Here is a 12,307-nt window from a genome sequence, read left to right as displayed (position 1 = left end):
CATATTGTTTGAGGTGTGTCTTCAGGACAAATTCCTACCAGTAGGGTTGCTGGTAAATGTGTGACCTTATTAGATACTTAAAAATTCCCTCCATTTCTTATCCGCACCAGTAATGTACGAGACCTCCATAGTCTTGCCAATAGAGTGTGTTGCCAAGCTTTGGAATTTTTGCTAATCTGATAAATGAGAAATGGCATTTCAGTGTATTTAAATTTGTATTTCTCTTACTACGAGTGAAATTTAACATCTTTTCATATGTTTAAGCATCATTTGTACATCTTTTTTCATGAACTGTCCTACCCTTTTGTCAAAATGTTTAATGGCTGTTGGTCTTTTTATTCTCATTGATTTTTAAGAGGTTATTTATTTATTTATTTATTCTTTAAAGATTTTATTTATTTACTTGACAGAGACAGTGAGAGAGGGAACACAAGCAGGGGGAGTGGGAGAGGGAGAAGCAGGCCTCCTGCGGAGCAGGGAGCCCGATGTAGGGCTCGATCCCAGGACCCTGGGATCATGACCTGAGCTGAAGGCAGACACTTAACGACTGAGCCACCCAGGCACCCCGAGGTTTTTTTTTTTATATATTAGGTATACTAACCCTTTATTGGTGATGTGTGTTGCAGATATTCTCTTTCATATGTCATTGGTCTTTTGACTTTGCTTATGGTATGTTGCCAATAGCATTTTTTAAAAAAGAAAACCAATGTAGGACATATTAATAAATATAAATATTAAGTACATATAATTGTGAATGAACAGGGTACTTTAAGATACTCAAAAGTTAAAATTGAATTCTTATTTAAATATCTCAAGGGATTCCTGAGAAAGATAAGAATAAATGATCGTACCTCCTAAAATATTTGTTTAAAATGTAGTTAAGTTTGATGGCAATTGATAGTTTATTTTCTAAATAAAAAGGAAAAAAATTTTCATGAAAAATTAAGTAGGGGCAGATATAATTATGTAACATATAAGGATATAAATTCCTATATGAAGATACAGGAATTACAGAATTTAGTTTTAAGAAATCTTTTTTCTCAGGGCGCCTGGGTGGCTCAGTCATTAAGCGTCTGCCTTCAGCTCAGGTCATGATCCCGGCGTCCTGGAATCGAGCCCCACATCAGGCACCCTGCTCAGCAGGAAGCCTGCTTCTCCCTCTCCCACTCTCCCTGCTTGTGTTCCCTCTCTCGCTGTGTCTTTCTCTGTCAAATAAATAAATAAAATTAAAAGAAAAATCTTTTTTCTCATCAAGTTGGAAAGAGGATTACAGTTGATTCTCATTATTTGCGGTAGTTATGTTCTATTGAATCAACACGAACACTGAATTACTGAAAAATGAGTCATTGCTTTTAGGGGTAGTTTCCTTTAAACCTCTGGTCAGAGCATTTTGATCAATTGATCAAAATCTTGTTTTTATGAGTGTTTCTATTTAAAGACATTAATTAATGTTGATCTGTTAACATTGAATTCATGGTGAACTGTGCTATGAGTAATTCCTGAAAAAAACTTCTCTTAACACACGTTTTCTCCGTAAAGGACATCACAGCCTTCTTGGACTTAGGAACACTAGACAGTATGCGTAGGGAACATTTTAAATAGCAAAGTCACCTACAAAAAGCCCCAAAGTGTAAAAAATGTACTAAATAGACCACAAAAAGGACACTTGTTTATAGTGTAAGAGCTCAAGGAGGCAGTTGTCACCTTGTTCTACCTCTGCTGGGAATGTATGTCAGGCAACTCATTTTTTGTAGCTCTGCATGTCTACAAATGACCTCAAAAAAAACAGGGTACTGATTTGCGGGTTCCAAATTTTAGTGAGTAGGTAGGATCTGCGAGTAATGAGGGTTGACTATTTGTTTTCTGATATAATATATATTTCTCTAAAAAGAAATAAGTTGGTTTTCTTGAGACAATCTGAGAAACTTGAATCTATATATTGGAATATAACAATTGACTTCATGGAGTGAGAATCGGTTTTGCCACCAATTTAGGATGTGTGAAAGTGTTAAAAAAATTTTTTTTTTCCAGTAGATTAAAGTTTTTGTGAGATGACTGAATATATCTTAGAAATGTTCATTTAGAGTTTTATTCTTGAGTGAATGCAGTAAAGGAAAAAATACAATTTTCACCAAGTGCCTTTTTAAAGCCCTTTTTAGAAATAGCATCAAGTTCCAAAATCCACTTATTTTGATTTCATTTAATGTATTCTGAATTTTAACAGGAAAATAATGAAACCTGAAATAACAATTGACTAAAACTGAAGTCTACACTAGATTTAGCTATGTTTTTTTTAACAATAAAGTTTTTTTATTTAAATAATCTCTACACCCAAAAAGAGGCTTGAACTCATGATCCTGAGATTAAGAGTTGCATGCTCCCCCAACTGAATCAACCAGGTGCCTCTGATTTTCATTTTTACAATAATTATTTATTTGTTTATTAATAATAATCACTTTAAAATTATAGTCTTCTTGGTGACTTTATAAGAAATTGAAATGATTGAATATTTCAATTTTATTTGATTGAATATGTATGTTTTTCTTTAAGAAAAAAATCATTTTTTTTCTTAAAGATTTTATTTATTTGACAGAGAGAGCACAAGCAGTGGGAGTGGCAGGCAAAGGGAGAGGGAGAAGCAGGCTCCCTGCTAAGCAGAGAGCCCGATGCGGGGCTCTATCCCAGGACCCTGGGATCATGACCTGAGCCGCAGGCAGACGATTAACTGAGCCATCCAGATGCCCCCCAAAATCCTATTTTTAAACAGATATTCAATTAGGTGGTGTGGCCTGGCCACCCTCTCCTCTGTTTCATTCTGTAGACTTGCCAACTCTCCTGTTGGTGGGAGACTCTATATGTGTTCTGACTTTTTTCTGAACATCTTTACCTCTGGCATAGCTGGTAGCTTTTTCTTGTATTCAGATCTCAACTTAAATGTCACTTCCCATAAAAGATCTTTCCAATCATCCTATCTAACATTACTCTCTGTCCTACCAATCTTTGTTACAAAGCTCTTTTATATCATAATCTGAATTTATCTGGTTTATTTTTTTTAATCTTCTGTCACCTTCCTTTTTCAAGAAACCACTGTTTTCCCAGTGCCTGGCACAATGTACTTAGAAGATAATTGAAGTTTTTTTTCTCAAACCATAGTTAAATGGGTTTAAGATAGAAATAGCATTAAGTGCTTTTTTGTTGTCTGTGTTTGCACATAGCAGCTGTGTAATGGTCTTGGCTTTATTCTAACAGTTAATATCTCATTTTTAGCATTTTTTAGTATAGGTTATTGGCTGTTGACTTGGCATTTATTTTTTCAATTAGTTTGAAAAAACAAAAGGAAGCATCTCTACTATTAGAAAGTAACCAAAAAATTCTTTTTTTCTTGAATTTTTTAAAAATCATTTTCTTATTTCTTACTTTTTTTTTTTAAGACTTTATTTATTTATTTGACACAGAGAGAGCACAAGCAGGGGGAGCTGCAGGCAGAGGGAGAAGCAGGCTCCCCGCTGAGCAGGGAGCCTGAAGCAGGACTCTATCCCAGGACCCTGGGATCATAACCTGAATCAAAGGCAGATGCTTAACTGACTGAACCACCCAGGCACCCCTTTTTCTTGAATTTTTATCTTGAAAATGTTGACTACACATAACACTACACAGATACACAGAATATTCAGTGAATCCTGAAATATCCAAAATCCAGATTCAGTAATTATCAAGAATACCTCATCTTCAAGTTTATTCCTTGTTTCATTCAGTTTTAGAAATAAGGTTTTTTGTGTTTTTTTTAAGATTTTATTATTTTTAAGTAACCTCTATGCCCAATGTGGGGCTCAAGCCTACAACCCTGAGATCAAGAGTCACATGCGCCACTGACTGAGCCAGCCAGGCTCCCCTAGAAATAAGTTTTTAAAGTTTAAAACACTATTATGTACGATGAATAAAATTTTATTTTATCTACTATAGTTATTAGGAAACCATTGACTGCAGGAGTTTCACAAGCTTTACGAAAGTTGCCTCATCTGAACCAGGATTCTCATCAGGTACATTTTTTTCCTATATTCTTTTATTTTGATATAGAATGTTCTGTTCTTTGTAATGAGATTACAGTAATATAGAGGGTCCCAATATATCTTATCTCATGACCCCCTCCCACCCCCGACCTTGTATCTCAGTAATTATTTTCATTACATCCTTTGGGGGGAAAAAAGGAGCCTAGCAGTTCCATTTATTAAGTAGTTAGTAGTATTAAACAACTTAATAAGTATTATGTCCTACTAATTTAGTAAGCTTTTTATTTTTATTTTTTCCAGTTTTATTGATATAGTTGACATATAACATTATATCAGTTTAAGGTTTACAATATAATGATTTGATATATGTATATATCGTGAAATGATTACTACCCTTTTATTTTACTTTACTTTACTTTTTACTTTACAAATAGGCTCCTCACCCAGCGCAGAACCCAGTGCGGGGCTTGAACTCACGACCCTGAGGTCAAGACTTGAGCTGAGGGTGCCTGGATGGCTCAGTTGGTTAAGCGACTGCCTTCGGCTCAGGTCATGATCCTGGAGTCCCGGGATCGAGTCCCACATCGGGCTCCCTGCTCGGCAGGGAGTCTGCTTCTCCCTCTGACCCTTTTCCCTCTCATGCTCTCTATCTCTCATTCTCTCTCTCTCAAATAAATAAATAAAATCTTTAAAAAAAAAAAAAAAAAGACCTGAGCTGAGATCAAGGGTTGGTGCTTAACTGACTGAGCCACCCAGGGGCACTCCCCCATTCTGCCTTTTTTTTTTTTTTTTTAAAGTAGGCTCCACCCCCAGTGCGGAGCCCAGTGTAAGCATTTTATTTTTAAATAAACACAATTACTAATGGAATGTATGCACTTGTTGGGCACTGCATAACTTTTCAAACCTTAAAATAGATTAGTTTTCTTGTTCTCATTGATTTTTGCATGGTAATTGATTTTTATCATAGCAGTTTCTGAAAACTCAACTTTACAAAGATATAATGCCATTGAAAGAGATGATATAAGATCTGATGTTGAGGGGCTCCTGGGTGGCTCAGTTGTTAAGCGTCTGCCTTCTGCTCAGGTCATGATCCCAGGGTGCTGGGATCGAGCCCCATGTTGGGCTCCCTGCTCAGCGGGAAGCCTGCTTCTCCCTCTCCCTCTGCCCCGCTTGTGTTCCCTCTCTCAATGTCTCTCTCTCTCTCTGTCAAATAAATAAATAAAATACTAAAAAAAAAAATCTGATGTTGAAATGAACTACCTTGAGTTAGTAGTTCATTTAGTGATCAACAGATGTCAAGTGACACTGTATTTCCCTTAAACTTATTTAAATTTTTAGATTTTTGTAATGTTTTTTAAAGATTTTATTTGAGAGAGAGAGCTAGAGAGAGCTAGAGAGAGCATGAATGGTGTGGAGGGGCAGAGGGAGAGGGAAAAGCAGACTCCCCGCCAAGCAGGGAGCCTGATCCAGGGCTCGATCTTAGGACCCTGAGATCATGACCCGAGCTGAAGGCAGATGCTTAACCAACTGAGCCATCCAGATGCCCCAAGTTTTATAATTTTTGAAAGATTTTATTTATTTATTTGAGAGAAAAAAAGAGAGCACACACAGTCCAGGGGAGGAGCAGAGAGGGAAGGAGAGGGAGAAAATCTTTTAAGCAGACTCTGCTGAGCGCGAGGCCCAATGCAGGGCTCAATCTCCCAACCTTGAGATCATGACCTGAGCCAAAACCAAGAGTCGGATGCTCAACCCACTGAGCCACCCAGACACCCCTTCCCTTAAATTTAAAACATTTTGTGCAGCTCCTGTTGAGTTCACTCTGGCATCTCAAAGTACCTTGTTGAACAGTTTAGGAATCATGGTAATACTATAAAAATTATAGTACTAATTAGAATACATTGAAATTCTAGAATTAGTGTTTCTTCTTGGGGATGCTTTTATTTTTATTTTATTATTTTTTTTTAAAGATTTTATTTATTTGACAGAGACACAGTGAGAGAAGGAACATAAGCAGGGGGAGTGGGAGAGGGAGAAGCAGGCTTCCTGCAGAGCAGGGAGCCCGATATGGGGCTCGATCCCAGGACCCTGGGATCATGACCTGAGCCGAAGGCAGACACTTAGTGACTGAGCCACCCAGGCACCCCTTGGGGATGCTTTTAGCATATCTGGAGGGATAGTCATTATATGGTACTGCTCTTTCTAGAAGACATGTTTGAAATAAAAGAAAGTGAAATGTTTCATTTGCCCCCATTTTGTATCTTACTCTATTTTCCATGTTACTATTTTTTTCTTCTTTTTTAAATACAAAAAAAAGTGAAGACAAATAAAACTTACCCTATCACTGATAGATATTTATTATTAATGTTTCCAGCATTTGGGGCCCATTTTTAAAAATATGGTTAGATTGATGTGTACAAATAGTTTTATATCTTTTCCCCTTAATGTATTGTTTCTCACATTATTAAGACACTTCTTAAATATATCGTCTACTTATTTGCTTAGCTAATTTTTTATTAGTTGGTGAGTAAGCTTATTATTGTTTTTATCTGAAAAATCTTCACAGAAAATTGTGGGTTGGTTTATTAGCTCTCAGCAGCCTGCTCCTGAGCTCTAAGGAAGCTTGCCTTCCTCTGAGCTCCCAGTCTTGGGCAAGGGACATTTTGGGATGGTTCCACCTCCTCTTTTTAACTTCTTTCTTAGGCTTCTTTTCATGGATTGGATTCTGTCATATAGCAGCATGAGCTTTCTTACACATCTCCTCAATCTTGTCTGGAGTTATATTGTTCTTTTTATATTGAGAGAGTTGTTTCTTGAAGCATCTTCATCTTCTTCCATTAGTAACGCATATAATCTGCAACGTTCTGACCCATGATGTGCTTCTGATGTACTTTGCATTGAATTCCTTGCTTTCTGAATCATTACTAAGGAATCATTTGGTACTGTGAGGAATAGACAAGCCTCTCCATTCACAGCTCCCTAAATTTTTATTTCCAGTAGTTCTGGCAAGCCCTGCATCCAAATAGCAGGTGAAGGCACCAGGTTGACCATCAGTGCTTCCACATTGCATTCATCTCCAGTCACCTTCCCTTGGCCTTCATAGATCTTGTCCATGTCAAATCTGTTGAGAAGCTTGTGGGTCAGCAGTAGGCTGGTACAATATGCCACAGCATAATTTGTTAGGCCAACCTTCATACCGTATTCTGGGAGTTAATGAGCTTAAGCTGCACAAACTATCATAGCTCCTATGTGGGCATAAGTAATCTGACAAATGATATTTCTGTTGGTTACACAAACTGTCATCCTGTATTAATATTAAGGTGTGTGGTATTTATTTTTATCCTGAATTACCAAGTGTTTCTGAGCATAGTAATCAGTTTCATCCTCTCGTCATCTTTTTTTTTTTTTTTCAGATTTTATTTATTTATTTGACAGCGAGAGAGAGAACACAAGCAGGGGGAGTGGGGGAGGGAGAAGCAGGCTTCCCACTGAGCGGGGAGCCCGATGCGGGCCTGGATCCCAGGACGCTGGGATCATGACCTGAGCTGAAGGCAGACGCTTAACAACTGAGACACCCAGGTGCCCCTTCTCATCATCTTCTAAATTTCACTTGGTATCTCTTAAAGTAAGACTTATTCTTGACAACTTTAACAAATGCCATCCTGTGGAACAGAGACCACATTGGTGGCTCACCAGAGACCAGCAGTTAAATATCTTTTAGAGGTTACCTAACTATCCCATCCTGTGGATATTCTATGCTTTGGATAAGCAGTGTCCTATTTTGAACACATAAATTATTTCTAGTATTTTGCTAGGATAAATAAAACTTTAGCAGATTTTTGCACATAAATCAGTTTACATTTTAAGTTATTTCCTTAGATTTGAGTCCCACAAGTGGAACTGATAAGTTGAAAGGCTAAGAACAGTTTTCTTGATTTATATTGTCAAATCTAAAAATCTTAACTGCTTTACAGTATGAATATTTATTTTACTTCACAATCACCAGTACTAAGATATTTTCAATTCTGGGGCACCGGGGTGGCTTGGTTGCTTGGGCGTTCGACTCTTGATTTTGTCTTGGGTTGTGATCTTGGGGTTGTGGGATCAAGTCCGGCATTGGGCTCTGTGCTCAGTGTGAGGTCTGTTTGAGATTCTCTCTCTTTTCCTCTCCTCCTCCCCTCCCTCTCACTCTCTCTCTGCCACTCTAATAAATAAATCTTTTTTTTTAAGATTTTATTCATTTGAGAGAGAGATACACAGAGAGAGAGCATAAGCAGGGGGAATAGCAGAGGGAGAGGGAGAGGCAGACTCCCCGCTGAGCCAGGAGCCCAACGCAGGGCTCCATCCCAGGGATCATGACCTGAGCCGAAGGCAGAAGCTTAACCATTTGAGCCACCCAGGTGCCCCAATGAATCTTAAAAAAAAAAATAGTTTCAATTCTTGCTAAGTCAGAATAGTGTTTAATTAACATTTAGTTTTTGCCCTTTTGATTATTAGTGATAGTGTTCTTTTATTTCTTATGTCTAATAGAAATTTATATTTTATTTGTGACTTACTAGTATCTTTTAGTTATTCTTATATTAACATTCTGTTCCCAAGATTATAACAGAAAAAGAAGTTGAAGCAAGTGAACCACTTCAGTCTTTGCAGGTGAGTTAATTTTTAAAATATAAAGTAGCCAGAAATTATAGTTGTATATATAGGTATGGCATAGTTTTATGTTTATATTTTATCTTGTCAGTTTCAATATCATTTGTTTTTTTTTTTTTAAAGATTTTATTTATTTATTTGACAGAGAGAGAGATAGCAAGAGCAGGAACACAAGCAGTAGGAGTGGGAGAGGGAGAAGCAGGCTTCCCGCCAAGCAGGGAGCCCGATGTGGGACTTGATCCCAGGACCCTGGGATCATGACCTGAGCCGAAGGCAGACGCTTAACGACTGAGCCACCCAGATGCCCTCAATATCATTTGTAATTAGTTACCCCTTTATACTTATTTAGGTGAGCCTACTGCCTTGTATAAATGGCCTGTGTGGTCAATAGGATTTGGTTAAATGACAAATCTTTTATCACAAGTAAGTTTGCAAACTTGCAGTCATCGCTTAATCCAAGAATTGACATTGACTATTGTAGCTGTACCTGCAACTCTGTTGCCAAAAAAGAACAAAACAAAACAAATAAAATTCATATAGTGGTGGCTCAGTCATTTTTCATCCTTATATAATAAGATCAAATGTATAAAATCATAATAAGCGACTACATTATTTAGCTTACAAATGATCACATTCTTAATTCTTTTTTTCAGTTGGAAAAATATGACTTAAACTCTTTCATGGACAGTTATCACAAAGTATAAACTGGAAATAAACACTCCTCCAGAATGAGTTGCCATTTATTTTTATTTTTTTAAGGTTTTATTTATTTGAGAGAGTGAGAGCATGAGCAGGGGGAGCAGCAGAGGGAGAGGGAGAAGCAGACTCCCCACTGAGCAGGGAGCCCGATGCCAGGCTCGATCCCAGGACCCGGGGATCATGACCTGAGCCAAAGGCAGACGCTTAACTGATTGAGCCACCCCGGTGCGCCTATGAATTTCCATTTAAAATAAATATCATATATTTTTAAAAATCTTGTATGTAATCTTGTAATCTCACAGGAATTAAAAAGGTCTTATCTTTTGCAAAAAAAATTTATTTAAATATTTTTAGCATTAATATAGGAGTATATTTGCATTTTTGTAATACCTTTCATATTATAACTTTCTGAAGCAACCTCTTCATGTATATTAGTGATAGAAAAACTTACAAAATTTAAAGTTAGGGTGCTCTTTGATGGCACTATTTTTTTATTTCTGCTAATTTTATTTCTACAATTAGCTACACATAGCAAAGCAGAAAAGAAGATGCTGTGCTAATTGGTTTTTAAACTCACTGTATTAGAAAATTCTAATTCTAAAATTTTTTTTTTAAAGATTTTATTTATTTATTTGACAGAGAGAGACACACAGTGAGAGAGGGAACACAAACAGGGGGAGTGGTAGAAGGAGAAACAGACTTCTCACGGAGCAGGGAGCCCGATGCAGGGCTTGATCCCAGGACCCTGGGATCATGACCTGAGCTGAAGGCAGACGCTTAATGACTGAGCCACCCAGGCGCCCCTAATTCTAAAATTTGAGTTGAATGTTTTCAAGAGTAGTTGGCCGATGTGCTAATGTATTGTGTTATTAATGGAAGGTTATCATTATTTGAAGAAATATGCTACTTTACCTCTTCTGTCTATTGAGGAAATTTTTTTCTCTATATTTTTTAAAAATAAAAATTGTTTTCTTGTTTAAATTCCTTTTCAAAGTCTAATTCATAGTAGAAATTATTATTTTATATAGTTACTTGATTAACTAAACATGACTAGTTGCCGTTGTCTGTATCTTGTGCTTTTATGGTTGCTAGAAAATGGTTTATTTTATTTTTATTTATTTTATTTTATTTTTATTTTTAATGTAGGCTCCATGCTCAACATGGGGCTTGAACTCATGATCCCGAGATTAAGAGTCACCTGCTCTGCTGGGGCGCCTGGGTGGCAGCCAGTTAAGCAGCAAACTCTGGATTTTGGTTTAGGTCATGATCAAACCCTGTGTGAGGCTCAGTGCTCAGTGGGGAGTCTGCTTGAGGATTCTTTCTCTTTCTCCTTCTCCCCCTCCCCTTGGCATTTGCTCTCTCTCTAAAATAAATAAATCTTAAAAAAAAAAAAGGGTCACATGCTCTACTGACTGAGCCAGCCAGGTACTCTGATTCATTCTTTAAATAAACTGTTAACACTGTTTACAATTTTTCCTCCTTTGGTTTCATACTAATTTTTGAATTAAATAATCTGCATTAATATTAAATATTAGGTTAGATGGTGATTATTAGGTATGTGAGAATTTTTTCTAGTGTTAAAATATTTAACTAAAATTTTAGAATTAGTGTCGCATGGGTGGCTTAGTTGGTTAAACATCTGACTCTTAATTTCAGCTCTGGTCATGATCTCAGGGCTGTGAGATTGAGCCCTAAGTCCAGCTCCATGCTTAGTGGGGACTCTGCCCAGGATTCTCTCTCTCCTGGGCACCTGGGTGACTCCTTGGGTTAAGCATCTGCCGTAGGCTCAGGTCACAATCTCAGGCCTCAGGGGCAGGCTCCCTGCTCAGCGGGGAGTCTGCTTGTCCTTCTCCCTCTGCCCTCCCCCCATTCATGTGCACGCTTGCACTTTGTCTTTTGAAAAACAAACTGAGGTTTCTAGAGGGGAGGAGGGTAGGGGGATGGGGTAGCCTGGTGATGGGTATTAAAGAGGGCACGTTCTGCATGGAGCACTGGGTGTTATGAACAAACAATGAATCATGGAACACTACACCAAAACAAATTATGTAATATATGGTGATTAACATAACAAAAAAATTAAAAAAAATAAAATCTTAAAAAAAATAAGATGCTCTCTCTCCCTCTGCCCCTTCCCTCTGTGTGTGCGTGTCTTCTCTCCCTCTCTCTCTCTCAAAATAATTTAAAAAAATTTTAGAATTAGAATTTTTTATTGCTGGGTTTTAAAATTAATTAGCGTAGTACCTTATCTGCTGGAGAACTCCTTTGCTAGATGTAGCTTATTATATGTATGTATAGGGCGCCTGGGTGGCTCAGTTGGTTGAGCGACTGCCTTCGGCTCAGGTCATGATCCTGGAGTCCCGGGATCGAGTCCCACATCGGGCTCCCTGCTCGGCAGGGAGTCTGCTTCTCCCTCTGACCCTCTCCCCTCTCATGCTCTCTCTCTGTCTCATTCTCTCTCTCAAATAAATAAATAAAAACTTAAAAAAAAATAAAAATCTTTTAAAAAAATTATATGTATGTATATACAGAAGTAAGATTTTCAAATGGCATACTTTAAGTTTTGGGAGTATTTTCCCATCAAACTCATGAGCTGCCTACAGAACTCTTCTAGCTAACACACTTATTGATATTTTATTCTAGTTCTTTTCCTTGGGAGATGAAGTGACTGCCTTTCTAGATGTTATCACTACACAGTTAGAGAGAAAAACCTGTGACCCTAAGGTAAAATATGTGAACAACTTTGGGATTTTCTAATCCACTGTCTTTTCCTGTTGTTTTTTATACCACTCTCAGAGTTTTCATGGTCAGAAGGTTAATGAGCATAACGAATTAACCTGGTTTTAGGAACAAGAAAAACTAATGACTGCTACCCCTTGTTTGATCTTGAGCCCTTTCTCTTTACTAGTGAACTAATAATGCATCATGCGTATATATGATGCATACCCTAGAGG

At 37.5% G+C, this 12,307-nt stretch overlaps 1 protein-coding gene and 1 pseudogene across 1 annotated transcript in view; one reads left to right on the top strand and one right to left on the bottom strand.

The window, feature by feature from the left end:
• Positions 1-12,307, top strand: part of ZGRF1 (zinc finger GRF-type containing 1) — an 89,660-nt gene that overhangs the window by 21,537 nt on the left and 55,816 nt on the right. Inside the window, exons 7-9 of the mRNA XM_073892161.1 lie at positions 3,964-4,040; positions 8,607-8,657; positions 11,997-12,077. Of these exons, the coding sequence (XP_073748262.1) occupies positions 3,964-4,040; positions 8,607-8,657; positions 11,997-12,077 (209 nt within the window). The remainder of the gene's footprint in view (positions 1-3,963; positions 4,041-8,606; positions 8,658-11,996; positions 12,078-12,307) is intronic.
• LOC112826005 (large ribosomal subunit protein uL18-like) lies at positions 6,593-7,677 on the bottom strand (annotated as a pseudogene).

Source organism: Callorhinus ursinus, unplaced genomic scaffold (assembly GCF_003265705.2).
Source record: "Callorhinus ursinus isolate GAN/ISIS: 27379988/994484 unplaced genomic scaffold, GSC_fseal_2.0 scaffold4, whole genome shotgun sequence".
In the NCBI taxonomy this organism is placed as follows: domain Eukaryota; kingdom Metazoa; phylum Chordata; class Mammalia; order Carnivora; family Otariidae; genus Callorhinus; species Callorhinus ursinus.
The sequence above is the reverse complement of the archived record's forward strand: the minus strand, read 5'-3'. Positions and strand labels throughout refer to the sequence as shown.